The following is an 18923-nucleotide window of genomic DNA, read 5'->3' as shown; positions in this document are numbered from 1 at the left end:
GTTGTAAAGGTTAAATGAAGTTTTGGAGGTGAAGGCACTTTGGGAATTATAAAGCGCTACGCAAATATAAGAGATTACCAGACTCTATCTTGAGATTGAAGGTATCAACTATGACGTCAGTTGGGTTAAGTTTGAAGGGTCTGGGAAAGGGAGAAGCTCATGTCCTTTAAGGAATCAAAGTTGGCCATTCTCTGAAGCATGTAGGAAAGGAAATCTTCTTCCTCCAGGGAGATTTTATTCAACACACCCAAAGAAAGTGTTCTTCACAGGTAAGGCAGCTGTTGGCTTAAATTAAGAACTTTGTTTCTGAAACCAATATAAATAATTGGCATTTGGTGGCAGGGGGGCGGGCAGTGGAAGAGAATCAATGGCCTGAGCCCCTCACTCAGATTGATGTACTGCATATGGCTGGAGGGAGCCCACTGGGGCACTCTGTGGTGACGCCCTGGGTGGCAAGCAAGTGACAGGCCACTGTAGAGAAGCCAGGACCTGCCCATCAGTCCTATCATGCAAACAAACACCCTTCAAGAGGCTACTGAATTGCAAAGGGAGAGCAGCTTGATGCTAATCAGAGCACAAAGAAGAAAATTAGAGGGTGCAGAAGTTGCTGTTTTCACAGAGAATTCCGTGGAGCTTTGAAAACTGAAAGGCTGTTTGTGTTCATAACCACCAGGCCTGTCTCCTTTGAAGTTCAGGCCCCTCCTTCCCCTGCTCTGGCTGCACTCCTTGGCTCTTGAAAATGGCTATTATAGGTGTATTCTCTTCCCCAAAGAGTGGGGAATGTCAAATTATGTTATTACGATTATTGCTCCAGAGTGCCTGCCAAGAGCAGCCATCTCCAATTTGGAGGAGAGTCTGCTGCACCTGAAGCTGTCTCTCCTCACAGGTGGGGGGAGATGTTTCACGTGCTAGTGTTCTCCCTCCCCCGTGTGGAGCCACCCCCGCCACTGCCCCAGCCTTGTTACCCCTAACACATGCTGCCATGCAAACCTTCCAGGCAGCATGGAAAGTACCAACGCCATCTTTAAGAAGGCCTCATCTCTACTTGCCAGGAGCCCCGATACCACCCTTGGAGACACAGCTTGTTCCGGATAATCAGAGTCTTCTGGTTCAACAAGCAGAGGAGCTGGGATTTTCCATCCTAAAGAGGATGTGGCTGGGATGGAACTCCATCACCATCCTGAAGCCACAGCAGAGGTGACAGGTAACAGACAGTCCAGAGCTGCTCACTGTCTTCATAGATGACGTGAGGATGGTGGTTCCAGTGCACCGCAAGGTGGGACTGAGGTTCAGAGTTGAGGGGAAACAATAGGAAGGGGCTGCTATTGTAAGCACTTTCTTGAGGATTTGTTCAAATAAGAGTTTCTTGGCTTGGATAACTGAGGGAAAGAGTACAACTAAGAAGTATCAGGTTGGTGCAAAACTAATTGTAGTTTTTGCCATTAAAAGCAATGACAAAAACCGCAGTTTCTTTTGCGCTAACCTAATATTCTGAGGACAGAAGACATTTAATCCCACATGGCTTTTTTTTTTTTAAGTAAGAGGTCTCATTTTCTAAATAACTTGAAAATAGAGGCTCTGCAAGGGTTCCATTAAAGGAGAGAATAATCAGAGGTGAAGAAAACCCATTTAGAACTGACTCCTTTTCCCATGGAATGAGCTTTTGGTCCTCACAGACTGGCATCCTGCAGACACGCAGAGAGAATAAATCCTGCCTGTGCATTGTTTGTTTGTTTGTTTGTTTTGAAACAGTCTCACTCTGTGGGCCAGGCTGGAGTGCAGTGGTGGGATCTCGGCTGACTATAACCTCTGCCTCCCAGGTTCAAGCGATTCTTCTGTCTCAGCTTCCTGTAGCTGGGATTACAGGCATGTGCCTGTATCCCAAATTTTCATATTTTTAGTAGATACGGGGTTTCACCATGTCGGCCAGGCTGGTCTCAAACTCCTGACCTCAAGCGATCCACCTGCCTCAGCCTCCCAAAGTGCTGGGTTTATAGGAGTGAGCCACCACGCCCAGCTCCCCCGTGCATTGTGCCTTTGCTCTGCACTAGGCACCCTATCAAAACTTGAAGATCCTGCCCCAACATAAGCCTCATAACGACTGTGAGGCAGGTATTATCTCCACTCTACAGGTAAATAAACTAAGATATAAAGAGAATAGTACTTTCCCACCCAGGATCACATAGCCAGTAAGCAGGGGAGTCAGAATTTGACCCCAAGCTGTGTTCTTAACTCTTCCTGCATGTAAAGCGTTCCTCTCCGTACTAAGTGTGACCTGCAGAAAAGTCACCACATTTCTCTGAGCCTCAGTTTCCTCTCTATAAAATGGAACATCAACACCTACCTCTTCTGTGGTTTGGATATAATATACATGAAGTACCTAGCATAGGTGACTGACAGATAGAAAGTGTTTACTTAATGGCGACTCTTTTTGAGACTGGAAATGACCATGAACCCATTATCTGCCCCCTCCCACCCTCATGGATCTGCTCATCTTCCTTGGTCCTCCGTCTCACTGAAGGCAAGCATGTATTTGGCTCTGTTTACCCCAAGAGTCAGCTGCCAGCCAGCAGCCTGCCTTCTTACATGATCCCATGGCAGCAGGGCCTGAGAGCACTGGTCTTGGGTGGGATGGGGTTATGAGCACACTCAGGGCTCAGGGATAGGGTAGCAGCGCTCCTTGTCAGGGCCTGGGGCCGGGGGTGCATGGGCATCAACAGGACCCAGTGTGAAGTGGAAGGTGCTAGGATCAATGCTCTGAAGTCCTCTTTGCAAACAGATACTACTCTGTTACTTGTAGTTTGTCCTCAGTTTATAATCAGGAAAACCTGTTGATTGCAACGACTATAGCTCCAATCATATATTCATCAGGATGTCATTAGCTCTTTTCTCCTAAAGCCCCAGAGCTGCGTGCCCCTACCCTCCCTGATGCCCTAGAAAGAGGAGTGCTAGCCCAGCGGGACATCCAGTTGCCCACCACCTCCTCCAGCAGCTCCCGGCCCTGTGGGTGGCCACATGCCAGCCAAGCACTGGGCTTCTGTGACCTGAAGCTGCTGGATGACTTCTTTCCTTTTAACAAGACTTCTAATTTGATTTCTATTTCAAAAAGGCAAAATGATGAATGAGTTCTCCCTGGAGACATTCTGCCCTGTGATCTGATTTTGCCCAGGGGCTGGATCAGGCTTTCCTGGCTGCTCTGAGGCTCAGCCCTGGCTTAGGTGGGAGGGAGCCTTAGGGTGCTGGCAAAGCAGGGAACAGTGGGCTGCCAATCACCTCTGCCAGCCACCCCAGCCTCAGATCCCCCCAGTTCTGGAGCAGGGCTCCTGTCACCAGGGAGGCTGGAAGGAGCTGCTTTAAATGAGGGTGGCTGCCTGCCAGATGTGCCAATTCAGCTCAGCCTGAGCATCACTCCATTATCACAGCTGTCCCCAACTTTACATTTGGGCTTCTTCAGTAGCTCTGGATGCTCATTTAGATCCCTCAACTCCCCTCGGCCGACAAGCACACACATACACAGCCCCACACACACAAGGAGTTCATCTCGCTGCTGCTGAGAGATGAATTTGCACATTAAAATAGATGAGTTAGTGTGCAAGGTGATTTAGACTAGATCAAAGGCACAGCAAGATAGTGAGAATTATTGGAACAAGAGGCTGAAGAAAAGGCTCCTAGAATGTCCAAGCTGAAAATTATTCAGGGATCCTCTAATCCTCTGCAGTCATCCCTTTGTATCCACCAGGGATTGATACCACAGATACCAAAACCCTGGGATGCTCAGGTCCCTTATGTGAAATGCATTGTATTCGCATATGACCTACGTACATCCTCTCATACACTTTAAATCATCTCTAGATTGCTTATAATACCTAATACAATGTAAATGCTATGTAAATAGTAGATATACTGTATTTCTTAAAATTTGTATTTTTTTTTAATTGTTGGAGTGTTATTTTTAGTTTTTTTCCCCAAATATTTTCGCCCTGCAGTTGGTTGAATCTGCAAATTTGGAACCTGAGGGTAAAGAGGGCCGACTGTATCTGCTTTGTTGGAGTTCATCTGATTCATTGTCCAAATACAATTAATTGCTCCAAAATAGCTAGTCCATGTCCCCTTATTTTATAAATAAGGAATCTGAGACTCAGAAAGACCAGGTGAAGTATCTTCAGTGTCCTTACCTTTGTTCAAGAATCCTCTGAACTAACGGTCCAGAGTGAGGCAGGGACTCCAGTGAGACCCAGGGAGGCAGGAAGCTCAGTGGTGGGAGTGCAGGCTCAAAGCTCTCCTCCACCTCACTTTAAATTCCATAACCTCGCTTTAAGTTTCATAACCTTAGTGAGTGGCTTAGCCCCTCACTAAGATTGCCTTGTCCGTAAAAGGCAATAGGGGAGATATGATACCCACTTCTTGGGTTTGTTGTGGAGATTAAATGCGATGATTTCTATAAAGCTCTCATCACCATGCTTGGCACATGGAAGCCCTGAGGAGATGGGCACTCCTGTTGTGGTCGTGTTAGTTGAGCATACCTCCGCAGATGCCCCCGCCCAGCCATCCCTATATGCTCTTTTGTGGAGTTCTTAAAGATGAGGATTTTTATCAGGGTTGGAAGGGTTTCTATGTGACTCTACCCTAAAGGTGGGGGATAGAGCAGTAGGCCTCCAAATGGCAGGCTGGGCTGGCAAGGAGGGCCGAGAGAATCTAGGTGGAACACACGGCAGGCACAGGGAGAGCATGAAGGATTGAAATGTACATTCAGTGGTATTAGGCGTTGCTGAATTCTGCGCTGTATCAACATCAGGGGAAAATAAGAAAAAGACGCTGGATTCGGTTAACTTGACTTATTGCCATAGCCTCCTTGCTGATCTCCCCATCTCACTCCGCCTTCTAAGCCATCGTGCACACTGCAGCCGGGAGAATCCTCTGAAACATCACTTTCATTATGCTGTACCCCTTCCCAGGCACCTTCTCACAATTGTCTACAAGATAAAGGGCAAACTCATTTGCTTGGTGTATCTGCACACGTGCATGCGTGTCTGCAGGGGGAGTAAGACCACAGAGCTTTTTAAATTCTCTGAAGTTTTACTGATAAAGCGCTCACATTATTGTACTTTAACTCTTGTAGGCTATAGATGCATTCCGTACACTGCATATGAGTAAGAGCTATGATTCATAAGTTATAGGTATAATTTAAAATAAGCATATCTTTTATTATCCTTCAAATTATTTTTCTTTATAAATAATAGTGACAAAATTCTACACGGCCTTTGCACATAAACCATCCAACGTAATCTCAACAAGCCTTAAAGTAGGCTTGCTTTTAGGGTCATGTTCTTGTTCCCAGTTAGGCCAGCCAATGTTGGGCATCAACCCTGGGTGTCATTGCTCACTGTGGTGTTCCAGCATCTCAGGGAAGCCTGAGCAATGTTTGTTGAAGGGCAGCTTCCCACCATACCATCACTCCTCTTAGGCCAGCTTCCCACTGGGTGTCTGCAGGCATTCCACTCACTCCTTTCTCCTCTGTTTCAAAGACCTTCTCCTTTCCTCTCTTTAAATCTTACACATCCACAAAGCCCCAACATAATAAAAATGATAGGTATCGCCTGTTAAATACTTGACTGGTTCCAGATCTGTCTAATGAAATGGGCACTATCATTATTCTCCCTTTACAGATGAGGAAACTGAGGTGCAAAGCAGTTAGGCAACTGGTCCAAGATCTAGACCAGGTACTCAATCACTCCACTCCACATGCAACTGTACCCAACCCATGCGATTCATCCTTTCCCTGAATGCTTGTGTTGCGCTGCCTTTTAAATTCGTAACATAATGACTTCATTGTTATGAAATTCTTTTCTGTGTCTTTATTTTTTCTCTCCCACTAGAATTTAAATTCATTAAGGATTTGGAAGATTTCTTCTCCTATGAGAAGTCTTATGGACAAGAAAAAAAGAATTAGGCATAGACAGAAGGGGTGTGATCACCCTACTCTGACCATGTGTCATTCTGGAGGACAGGACCTTGAATTTGGGCTTGGCTCTGTCTTCAAGAGTATGTGGGTGAGTCACCAGTAGTGAGTGTGGCTTCCCGTTCTGTCATGGCATTATCTCCAAACTCATGGCCAGACACCACTGGCTCTCCCATTCCTCAGGGAAGTATGTGGGTGCCACCACAATTCTCCCTATCCACATGGGCAAATGTAGGCCCAAAGACCATCTTTCAAAGGTCTCAGAGAATCCTGGTGTTTTAGGCCAAGCCTCAGCCCTGCAGTGTGTCTCTTGTCCATGATAATAATAGCCTCACACGGGGAAGTGCTTTTATCTTCTTCAAAGGCCTTTCATGTCAGATTTCATTTCATCTGCACAACATCCCTGTGAGGTAGGTATTATTATTTCCCATTTGAAGCTAAGGGAAGACAGGCCTGGAGATCCAATATCTTGTCCAGAATTTCCTAAGGCTGAGCCAGCGCCAAAATCCAGCCTTTACCTTGAACCTCACTGCCCGCTACCTGGCCCTGTCTCTCCTTTCATTAATTTTCTGGTCCAAACTGCAACACAGTCAACCAGCTGGTTCTTTTCACCTGCACGCTGAGCACGAAGGGGAAAATGAAACTCTAACGCCTTTAAGGTTTTATCAGAAAGCCTCATTAATCCACCCGCAGTCTGTTAGATAACAGCTTAAATCTCTCCACTGCAAAGGATTACCTTCCCATCTGATCAGGCACAACATGTTAGAGGAGGCGTGGGGTGGGCATGAGCGTGTGGAGGCCACGACGCTTTCTCTGCAAAACTGGAGATATTCAAATTTCCAGATCTGCTGTCCTCCCCCAGATGGGCTAGGAGCCCAGCATCTGCCTGTACGTCAAGCAGCTCCTCCGTGAGGTTACTTGAATGACAGCATGTTCCTGAAAAGCTCCTCACTCATTCATTCATTCAATATATATTTGTCAGGTACCTACTATGTGCCAAGTATTGTGCTAGATAGTACAAAATGACATTGGGAAAAATGAGTCCTATTTTCTCATCCACATCTATTATTATTCTAGCAGGGCATTATCAAGGTGAAAATAACTCAGACACATACAAAAACTCCCCTTGGTGCTGTCAGGGCCTTGGAACCTGAACTATGCACCCCATGGCAGGTATCACAGAAATAGCCACTGAGAATTGAGGGAAGGGTCTGGCTGGCCTGGAAGAATCTCCAAGTCCTAACCCTTGGATTACAGGAGTTATCACTCCAATGTTCAGAGGTTCAAAGTTCAGACTTCTGTCCATCTGCTCTCAGTCATTTATAAATGAAGGGATCTGGGCTGATTAAAGCAAATTCGCTCCTATGCGGTCTTTCTTTCCACTAGACCCAGCTGCCACTTGCTCTCCAGGGGCAGGTTGGAAGTACATCAGGAGAAATTCGGTCTGCCCTATTTACCCCATCAGAAGGCAGAGTGAACCCTCTGAGCACCAGTAAACAACCTCTGACAACTAGGGATAGATGGACCTGGCCTTATCTTTCCCTTAGATGTTCTCTGTGGCCACCCTTCTCCACGAAACCACAATCCATTCGGGATCCCTAGTTCTGGCTGAACCACACCTCTGAGGCTCTGGATCACTAAAAGAGCAACAAAGCAATACGTGCTTTTTGTTTGTTTATTCATTAAAACTAGTGAAATCATACAAAATTCAGGTCAGGAATTAAAGTAGGAGTGCTGTTTTTGAAATGAGGACATTCCAAATAGTGGAGCTGTTTGCTGCTGTAACCAAAGTCATTGAAAAGAGAAAATCACAAGTGGAGGGCTAGAAAAGATGGCCCCCAGCAGGTTTTTTCTGAGGGCACTCGGAAGCAGTGTGAACTAACAGTGGGGCTGCCAGCTTTGGCCTTGCCAGGGCTGTGACCTCAGACAATCAGCTCACTTCTTTGGGTCTGGACCTTTGACTTGTTCTTTCCTTGTAGATAAGACAATGGGTATTTGCTTGCCCATTGCCCACTCTCCCGATTTTTCTTGAGGAACCACCCCATCCCGGGCTTAGACCACATGATTTAGGTGGACCAGATGCTAGCTAGCCCTGCTTCCAGGGGTGCACATGGATTCGGGCTCAGCCAGTCACACCATTGCACATCCCTCTCATTACACTGATTGGGTCAGAGATGGTCATGTGACCAGAAGAGTGCCAATCAGAAGTCAGCTCAGAGTTTTGCTAGAGTAAAGGAGAAAGGAACTTTCTCACTCAGTCTGCTCAGAAGATAGGATGGGCATTTGGAGCTGCAGTGATGATTTACCATCCTCAAGAGGCTCTTCACTGAGAATGGAGTACACACAAGAGGAAGGCAGGACCAAGAGATGCAGTTGAGGAGAGCCCTGACATCACTGCTGGGGCCCTCAGATCCCACTATGCCTGGGCTGTCACTGGGCTTTTTAGTTATGTGAGATAGTAAATTCCCTCCTTGCTTAAGCTCCTTTGAGTTGTCACCATTACCAAAAGATCCCTTATCAATACCCCTTCTACATGATTCCCCTTGTCCCTTTTATCTTGCCTAAGTTCTATTCACCCTTTGTGAAAGTTGCAGATACCAGGACAAAATCACTTTTGTCAGACCCAAATTGGAGGTGGGAAAGCAGGAAGAAGAAGGACCCACGCTTGCTTGAGATAAGACTGTTTCAAGGACTTTCTAAAATAAGCCCCTAAGAAATTCCTTCACGTCCTTCACACGTCTCATACTTTTCATGATCTATGTTTTATACATAGGCACATATTTCTAGGACCAGGTTTGTCACTAGACATTCGTTAGGACTACAGCAATTCAGAAAAGATACTCTCAAAAGAGCACTTGCCTAGTAACAGCATCTCCACCAATGAACTGACGCCAACTCTGGCTTTAAGCCTCCAGAGCCAATGAACTCTGTTTCCAAGCAGCTTATGTGAACTTATCCTTTTGCCAATAAAAGCTTCCCCTCACCCTCCCCTCTTCGGGTGCATCTGTTGCTTGCTATAGCTGTGCATCCTGGATTATAATCCTTTTGCTTACTCCCAAATAGACTAATTAAATTAGGAGATATATTTCTCTGATGTCTTTTTTTTTAGGCTGACACCTTAAGGTATCAGTTAAAATGTTAAGTGCTCCTGCCCTATTTTCCCCATCTCCTTTCTTTCTCCAACATAATACCTTAATAGATACATATTATCCTGACATACTGTTTAACTCGCTTCTCATGATATATAATTTATTGTTTGCATTCTGCTCCCTTTTCCCACTAGAATATGAACTTCATAATTTTTGTTGGTTCTGATCCCTGATGTGTCCAAATACCTAGAAAAGTGCTGATACATAATAGGTGCTCAATAAATATTTGTTGCTTGAATGATGAAATTTAGCAAGAGAAGGCATTAGGGGACTTTCACTAGGGCCAGCCTGGGGTGAAGCCTGATTACTCTAACTTCAGACTCTCCACAGCTCCCCAGCCCCTACTGGTGATAATGGTTTAAGCTAAAATACTACAGTAAACACTAGCTTCTGTTTATTAGTTTCCACTATGTACCAGGCATTGGGATAAGTGCTGGGCACACACAGAGGGATAGGACCTTCTCTTCTCTCAAGGAGGTCCCAGTCGAAAGAGAGCCAATGGACAACACACTAAAGGATCACATACCCTTGGACTTAGTGAATGTTTGTGATACAAAGCTAGGGCATCTGGCCCAGCATGAGGCACTGGGGTAGAAATCTTCCTGGAAGAGATGATGTCTGAGCTGTCCCTTTCCATTGGAAGAAGGACATGGCAAATATGAGTGTGGGTTGTGGGTAGGGAGAGAGGATGAAGAGAAATGAATGAAACGGAGACTACACCAAAGGCTGGGGCAGGAAAATGTGCTGTGATTCCCACCCTCACTTTTCTTATCTGAGCTGACCCAAGACATCTCCACAAGTTCCCTTATCCACTCTCTGCCACCAAAACACATTCTCATTCACCTTCCCAAGTAGATAAGGTCCTCTGCTCCTTTGAATTTCAAGGCAAAAATACTCTTAGCAGGCCTTCTTTGGTTACCTGTTCTCACATCACTGGATGCCATCATCTGGAAATACCTGTAAGCTTGTGTCTAGACCAGTCTTTGTTTCTATGAAAAGCCAGCCCTTGCACCTGTGCCTAGCACCTGGTACCTGCCACCACTGTATACCTGGAAAGGGGCAATGCTTCAGCTCTCATCTTCAGTCACTCGCCTTCTCCACTCCCAATTGCTCCTGATTCGTGCTCCCAGGGGCCCTCCCGGGGCCAACTATGAGTTCCTTTCTCTTCTAGATCATCCTAATTCCCCCAGGAGAGAGAGGATAGCTCAGAGCTGGATGGAATCTGAAAGGCATTCTTTTCCCAGTCTGAAACTCCATCTGCTTGACACTCTATGTGCCAAGTTTCCATATTCAATGCAAATTTACCAGCACATACATAGTTTTCCTCTTACTGGTTAAAAAGGGTTTTGACAGTCCCAGGGACACATTGCTTTCTTTCCAACCAAAACTGGAGAGACAAAGAGACATTTCCACTGCAACTAAGTAATCCTGAAGTTTCTCCATAAGCCAAATTTGACTGAGCTAATACTGACCTTTCCACAGGCACAGCTTCCAAAGATATCTTTTTGCTGCAGGCAAAGTCCTGATGAGCATATTAGTCAAAGCTCCACCTCTTCAGTACCAGCACACCCACCCTCTCTTTTCTCTTCCTTTCAGGTTGAAGGAGAATGGGGAGTGTCTCTAAATTTCCACAGCTGATTTTTCCCCCAGGAGGTCCTATTGTTCAGGCCTGACCTGGGGAGCACGTGACACCCCACCCCACCCCCAACAATGAATAAGCCTCAGTCTGAGAGTCCTATATTTGGTTTGATCAAGGCTATTCTGACCATATGTCAAGAGCAATGTACCTTGGCTGGAAGCAAGCCAGATTTAAGTCGTGGGCCATTGAATTGCCAACTGCATGACCCAAGGCTCCACTAAACCTGCAAAAATGGAAATAATAATAGTACCAAACTCAGAGGGTTGTCAAGAATATTAAATGAGATAATGCAAGTTAAGCACTTGGGATGGAGGGTCTGGCATGAAGCAAAGGCTGGCAAAATGACTGTCTGATTATTGCTTTAACCCCTGAAGCCTCACCATCAATTTGTTCTTTCATTCATCAGAAAAGCCCTTTGCTTGGAAAACCATACTTATAAAAATATGAAGCATCGTAAATGATCATAAGGAAACTGATCGGGGGAAGGTAGCAGTGATGGGAATCTCTTAGGATCTCTCCCAGGAGAATCTGCCTAGGGGTTTTAGTGGCCTGACCCTGGGGAGGCAGGTTGGAGAAAACTGTAAAGGAAAAGCCGGATCTGCTACAAAATGACTCAGCACCTACTCAGACTAGAGAGATCTCTGAAAAGAGGCCAGAAATCAGCCTTCACCCCGGGAGATTCACCTTCCTTTTCATTCATTCACTCATTCATTCATTCATTCATTCATTCATTCATTCATTCATTTATCAAATGTTAAATGAGCTCCCTCCTACATGGCCAAGTACTGACAACAGAGCAGAGAACAAGATTCCTGTCCAGCAGCCCATATTCTACTAGTCTATTTGAGTTTCTTTGACTTTTAAGAATTGTATTCTTCACAACCACCTATATCACATAGTGATAAAAACAAACAAAATATTTTCTTTTTTTTTCCAACTTGTATTTTAGATTCAGTGGGTGCATGTGCAGGTTTGTTGCATGGTTGTATTGTGTGATGCTGAGGTTTGGGGTATGAATGATCCTAACACCCAGGGAGCCAGCAAGCAAGCAGAGCACCCAGTAGGTAGTTTTTCAACCCTCACGCCCTCCCTTCTCCACCCCCAGTAGTTTGCAGTGTCTGTTATTCCCATTTTTCTGTCTATGTATTCCCAAGGTCTGGCTTCCACTTCTAGTGAGAACATGTGGTATTTTGTTTTCTGTTCTTGTTTTAATTCGCTTAAGATAATGGCCTCCAGCTGCATCTGTGTTGTTGCAAAGGACATGATTTTATTCTTTTTTATGGCTGCATAGTAGTCCATGGTATATATGTACCACGTTTTCTTTATCTAGTCCACCATCGATGGGTTCCTAGGTTGATTCCATGTCTTTGCCATTGTGAACAGTGCTGTGATGAACATATGAATGCATGTGTCTTTTGGGTAGAAAGATTTATTTTATACCCAGTAATAGGATTGCTGGGTTGAACGGTAATTCTAAGTTTTTGGAGACATATTCAGCTTGCTTTCACAGTGACTGAACTAATTTGCACAACCACAAACAGGGTATAAGTGTATAAGTGTTCCCTTTTCTCCACAGCCTCGCTGGCATTTGTTATTTTTTGTTTTTTTTTGTTTTTTTAAATAATAGCCATTATTAAAAAAGGTTGGTGCGAAACAGTAACTCATTGTGGTTTTGATTTGCATTTCTCTAATGATTGCTGATGTTGAGCACTTTTTCATATATGCGTTAGCCGCAGGTATTTTTTTGAGATGTTCTGTTCATGTCTTTTGCCCACTTTTTATTTTTTATTTTATGTTTCCATAGGTTTTTGGGGCACAGGTAGCATTTGGTTACATAAGTAAGTTATTTGGTGGTGATTTGTGAGATTTTGGTGCACCCATCACCCGAGCAGTATACACTGCACCCTATTTGTAGTCTCTTATCCCTCGTCCTCCTCCCACCCTTCCCACCAAGTCCCCAAAGTCCATTGTATGGTTCTTATGCCTTTGTGTCCTCATAGCTTAGTTCCTGCATATCAGCGATAACATACAATGTTTGGTTTTCCTTCACTGAGTTACTTCACTTAGAATAATAGTCTCCAGTCTCATCCAGGTCGCTGAAAATGCTGTTAATTCATTCCTTTTTATGGCTGAGTAGTATTCCATCATATATATATATACCACAGTTTCTTTCTCCACTAGTTGATTGATGGGCATTTCGGTTGGCTCCACAATTTTGCAATTGCAAATTGTACTGCTGTAAACGTGTGTGCAAGTATCTTTTTCATATAATGACTTATTTTCTTCTGGGTAGATACGTAGTAGTGGGATTGCTGGATCAAATGGTAGTTCTACTTTTAATTCTTTAAGGAATCTCCACACTGTTTTCCATAGTGGCTGTACTAGTTTACAATCTCACCAGCAGTGTAGAAGTGTTGCCTGATCACTGCATCCATGCCAACATCTACTGTTTTTTGGTTTTTTTTATTATGGCCATTCTTGTAGGAGTAAGCTGGTGTGGTTTTGATTTGCATTTCCCTGAGTGATGTTGAGCATTTTTTCATACATTTGTTGACCTTTGCCCACTTTTTTTTTGAGACGTAATCTCACTCTGTCACCCAAGCTGGAGTGTAGTGGTGCAATCTTGGCTCACTGCAACCTCTGTCTCCCAGGTTCAAGTGATTCTCCTGCCTCAGCCTCCCAAGTAGCTGGGACTGCAAGTGCACACCACCATGCACAGCTAATTTTTGTATTTTTAGTAGAGACAGGGTTTCACTATGTTGGCCAGGCTGGTCTTGAACTCCTGACCTTGTGATTCACCCACCTCAGCCTCCCAAAGTGCTGGAATTACAGGCGTGAGCCACCACGCCAGCCTCCTTTGCCCACTTTTTACTGGGGTTATTTGAAGGCATTGTACTACCTGACTTCAAACTATACTATAAGCCTACAGTAACCAAAACAGCATGGTACTGGCACAACAACAGTCACATAGACCAATGGAAAAGGATAGTAAACCTGAAATAAAGCTGCACACCTACAACCATCTGATCTTTGACAGTCAACAATCACAAGCAATGGGGAAAGGACTCCCTATTCAATAAATGGGATAACTGGCTATCCCTATGTAGAATGAAACTGGACCCCTACCTATCACAATATATAAAAATTAACTTAAAATGGATTAAATATTTAAATGTAAGACCTAAAACTATAAATATCCTAGAAAACCTAGGAAAATACCATGTTGGACATTGGCTTTGGCAAAGACTTTATGACTAAGTCCCCCAACAAAACAAAAACAATTGCAAAAAAAAAAAATTGACAAGTAGGCCCCAGTCAAACTGAAGAGCTTTTGCACAGCAAAAGAAACTGTCAACAGAGTAAACAGACAACCTATGGAATAAGAGAAAATATTTGCAAACTAGGCATCCAGCAAAGGTCTAATATCCAGAATCCACAAGGAACTTAAATAATTCACCATGCAAAATCTTTTCTTGGTTTCTTTTTTTTTTTTTTTTTTTTTTTTGTGGTCTGGCTAGCGCCGGCCCGAGGGGAGGAGGAAGGGGAGGGAGGGAGGGAGGGAGGGAGGGAGGGAGGAAAGGAACTTACTCTGCTTAACAGTAAGGAAAATAGGAAAAAAAAGAAGTTATAAGAAGCATGACACTAGTCACATTTTAGAAGTCCCTTTCTTTACCTGCAGAGCCAGCAAGCTTTCAGAGTTCCCAAGAAAACCACCTTTTAGTATTTAAGTCCTTCCCTAGTCCTAGCTTTCCCTTGCTCCCGCCTATCCAGGAAGGGCCCAGAGGAGAGCAGAAGGATAGATTTACGACCAGATCACCAAGGTTGACATAAGGAGGGCATTTTCCCTTTAGAGTCCTGCTAATAGGAGGGTCAAGGTGATTTCCTCAATCTCCTTGGCCTCTTTGTTAAATTAAAAAGGGTTAAATTTAGCATTCCTAGTCTCTTGGATATTCCCAGAGAAGGTATTGACCATGACCTCTTGGGCATGTTCTGAGGCTGTTCAGGCCCCATGTTGGAATGATGCTTCTCTGAAGCCCTGGCCACAGCCAAGCATTTCTTCTAAACTGCTTGAGGTGGCAAGATGCTTGGGACATCTGTTTCTTAATTTTATATGGACCCAGCCCAGAACCACAATCACCCAAGAGCATAGGAAACCTGAGGCCATGATTTTGACAATGAAAACCGTGGTTCATGAAACTCAGGGCTTCCATTTTTGGCTTCTTGACACTCAAAGTAGTTTTTCATCAAAAAGCCCTTCAAAAGGGAGACTGGTTTCCATATTAGGAAGGAAAATCTATACTCTGCCAACTCCAGAAATGTTCTTACAACATTGTTGGTTTACTCCATCGCACTGCCTCTTTCATACACACCCCATAGCAGGAGGCCCCAGCTTTGGAGCCCAGCCTGTGTCTGCATCCCTGCACGTCTCAGCCGCAGGCACATGATGCCTTGAGCCTCAGTAAGCATGCTGGATAGAAAGAGTCCCTGACATGATTTGGACAATGGCATGTTGGCTTTTTATTTTGGCTTTCTCTGAATGACTCTCATATTTTGTGAATTGGGTAGAATCCTGGCCCTGTCAGTGGGTCTTAGCTTATCTGACCATCACCTTGGTCAAAGTATTGAGTCTTGGAACAAGTTCGCTCCCTCTCACCATTGTCTCCAACCTCAGACATTTAACACAGTGGCCTTTCTCTTTCTCCTTGAGGTTTCTACGTGTCCACAGGGGGACACGTAGCTGTGTTCCTTAAGGTACTCCGTGGTAAATGTCAGATTACTGCCTTTCTCCTATTGTGGGAATATTTTCCTTCCAAGAATATAACATTACCTAGTAATAAGGACAAGAACGAGAAATAGAAGGGCGAAGGAGAAGTAGGAGGAGGAAAAGGAGGAGGAGGAAGAAGAGAAAGGGACTTTATATGTATTTTTTTAAATGTTCCGTTTGGAGATAATTATAGATAAGCACACAATTTTAAGAACTTATGCAGAGATCCCTGATACCCTCATCCAGTTTCCCCCAAAGGTAACATCTTATGTCACTGTAGCACAACATTACAACCAGGAAATCAACAGTGATACAATCCATAGTTCTCACTCCGGTGCCGTCAGTTTTACATGCACTCATTTGTGTGTGTTTGTGTATGTGTGTCTGTGCATCAGTGCATGCATTTAATTTGATGGAATTTTGTCACATGCATTGATTCATGTGACCACCATCACGGTTAAGATACAGAACAATTTCATCACAAGGATCCTTTGCACCAACCTTTTATAGCTACACCCACCTGCCTCTCCCCCAGTCTCACCTCTGACAACCACTAATCTGTTCTCCATCTCTATAATTTTGTCATTTTAAGAATGCAATATAAATGGAGTCATACAGTACGTAACCTCTTATGATTGGCTTTGTTCACTCAACAGAATTCACCGGAGCCTCGTCCAAATGGCTGTGTATATCAGTAGTTGCTGAGTCCTGTTCGGTAATACAGCACCATTGTGTGTTTAGCCATCATTAGTTGAAGGACATCTGAGCTGTTTCCAGATTTTAGCTATTGCAAATAAAGCTGCAATGAGCATTCGTATACAGATTTTTGTGTGAACACTGTTTTCATTTTTCTGGGATAGATTCCCAAGAGTGCAATTGCTGGGTTGTATGGCAATCGTATGTTTAGTCTTATAAGAAATTGCCAAATACTTTTCTAGAGTGGCCGTACCATTTTACATTTCCACCAGCATATGAGTGACCCCATTACTCTACATCCTCATCAGCATTTGGTGTTGCCACTATCTTTTCGGTTTTATTTTTAGCCATTCTGATAGGTAGGTAGTGGTATCTTACTTGCATTGCTTAGTGGCTCATGATGTTAAACATTTTTTCATGCACTTGTTTGTCATCTGTACATTCTCTTCAGAGAAATGTCTTTTCCCCATTTTCTAATTTGATAATTTTTTTAGCATTGAGTTTGAAGACCTCTTTATATACTATAGGAACTAGCACTTTGTCAAATATGTGCTTTACAAACATTTTCTCTCCGTCTGCACTCTTCTCTTCCCCTTCACCAGGTCTTTCAATGAGTGAGAGTTTTTCATTTTGATGAGTTTGGTTTATCAATTTTCCCTTTTATGGATTGTGCTTGTGAGGTTCAGCCTAAGAACTTTTCATCTAATCCTAGGTCCAGAATATTTTCTCTAACAATTTTTATAGTTTTACATTTTATATTTAAGTCCATGATTCATTTTTAGTTAATTTTTCAGGTGTGAAGTATCAGTTGGTTCATTCTTTTGCCTAGGAGTATTCCTAGTATATACCTAAGGAAAGTAACCTTTAAAAATATACCTAGTATTTAGGTGTATTTTATGGATGATAATCCTAATAACTGTTCCAAAAGGTTGTTGTAAGAATTATAACCTTTAAAAATATACTAGGTATATTAAACTAATATTATATTATATTATCATGTTATATTAGTATAATATACAGCAATGTTTTGGAATGGTTATTATGATTATCATCCATTTTACAGATGGAGAAACCCAGAAAGATTTGATAATGTGACCAAGGTTAAACAAATGCTAAGTGATAGAAAGAAGTCAGGGTTTAAATGCGAGTCTGACTGACTCACTCACTCCAGCATTGAAACCTGTTCCTATTGCCTCGTTCAATCCCTTTTGCTCTGGGAGTCCTGCTTCCTGAACAGATGTTCCAATTTCCTGCATACATTCCTTTATCCTGACCAACCTCAGTACACAAGCTACCAGAGGCTGGGGCCTGCCAGAACCTGTCCAGGGTTCTCTGTGACACGTTTGCAGGGTGGAGAACAGGGGCAGACTGGGAAACTTCCCTATATGCAAATAGCTTGTCATTCCGGTTTGGGGAAAGGCTCACATCGGATTTCAGCATCTTCTAAAGTATTGCAGAGCTACTGTACCAGCTCACTTGCCTGGGAGGGGCAGGCTAAACATTTTAGGTTCCCTGAAGACAATCACACATACACACAAAATTCATTTAATAACTCCAAGTCCAGAACACTTCCATCTTCATCTGCCCAAACAAAATACACTAATAGAAGTCAGTCAGGACTCAGAGCATTTTGGGGTAAAACGTCTATGGCTAGAACCTGTTCCTTGCCCCTTCTGGTGGCTGGGGGTCATAGTTGGACTATAACCACCTCATTATCCATTCCCATTTGTAGGTAGATGTGGGTAAAGGTCAAGTTTCCCTCCCAACCCCCCAGCTCTTTCCCCTCCACACACTGGCTGCTGACTTCCCAACCAGCCAGGACCTAGGGACTTGTGCACTCAGACCACTGGAAAGAAACCGCAGCCTCTGAGTTGACTTTGCTCTTTTGCAAATCCCTAAACCTCACCCTACTTTTAATGAGAGATCCAGGAGTTCTTTGCCTCTGTGACCTTATACTCAGAAAGGGTCCCTCCACTTACAACTTTGTCCCTCTGGGTCAATGAATGTGTCTATTTTGCCTGACACCTCAGAAGCCTTGGGGGTGCTTGAACCCACGCAGAGAGTTTCAACAGGTGGGTCAGCAGTAATACGCCCTGCCCCTGCAGTTCCTCCACCTCCAGCCCTGTGAGAAATTCAGTGGTGTTTTGTTCGGGATCCTGGCAACCTGCCTTGAGCCCTGGGTGTCCCCTCCTCTAGGAATGATGCTTTCTTCAGCATTCCTGTGACAGTCTCTGCAGGCAGACAATGGCAGCTTCTGGTAACTTCCTCTCCCTGGAGAGCCGCTTCAGGTATAAGTGGATCAAGGGGAATTGCTGAAATGACTCAGGCCATTCACCCCTGGTACTTCCTCCAGGAGCTGAGATAGGTCTCCTGAATGTCAAAGATCTGGGTCTCAGTCAAACTTCTGCAGGGCTAGGTGGCTGGTCACCTTCCCAGTCTCCATTTTCACCCTCCCAGTAGAGGGTATGAAACATCCTCTTGACCTCCTGGTCTCCCTGACAGTAGTGTCCTTTATCACCTTCCAAACTTCTTTGGCAGAGGCTTTAAACTGGGGCAGGCAGGGCTACTCCAGCAGCAATGGGTTCTGTCATGCCCTGCCTTGCTCCAGCCAAAGCTAGCCAGGGGCCTCCCTCTGACATACGTCTGGGGGATATGTCCTGCTCCAGATGCAGTTTCCATCATCTCCACCCTCTTCCAGGGAGCATGACTCTCTGT

The 18923-nt window shown here is 44.2% G+C and overlaps 1 protein-coding gene across 7 annotated transcripts in view; it reads left to right on the top strand.

Annotated features, from left to right (window-relative positions):
- The window catches only part of TTC12 (tetratricopeptide repeat domain 12), a 79653-nt gene that overhangs the window by 53362 nt on the left and 7368 nt on the right, over window positions 1-18923 (top strand). Inside the window, exons 21-22 of one of the 7 annotated variants that reach the window (XM_031652943.1) lie at window positions 1053-1204; window positions 16169-16271. In XM_031652943.1, the coding sequence (XP_031508803.1) occupies window positions 1053-1201 (149 nt within the window). In that variant the 3' untranslated portion in view covers window positions 1202-1204; window positions 16169-16271. Of the gene's footprint in view, window positions 1-997; window positions 1723-3986; window positions 5841-5876; window positions 5896-16168; window positions 16336-18923 lie in introns of those variants that run through there. The other 6 variants (XM_031652945.1, XM_031652947.1, XM_031652946.1 and 3 more) reach the window with 6 other exon arrangements.

Source organism: Papio anubis, chromosome 12 (assembly GCF_008728515.1).
Source record: "Papio anubis isolate 15944 chromosome 12, Panubis1.0, whole genome shotgun sequence".
In the NCBI taxonomy this organism is placed as follows: Eukaryota; Metazoa; Chordata; class Mammalia; order Primates; family Cercopithecidae; genus Papio; species Papio anubis.
Note: the sequence above shows the minus strand (reverse complement) of the source record. Positions and strands in the feature narration are given on the sequence as shown.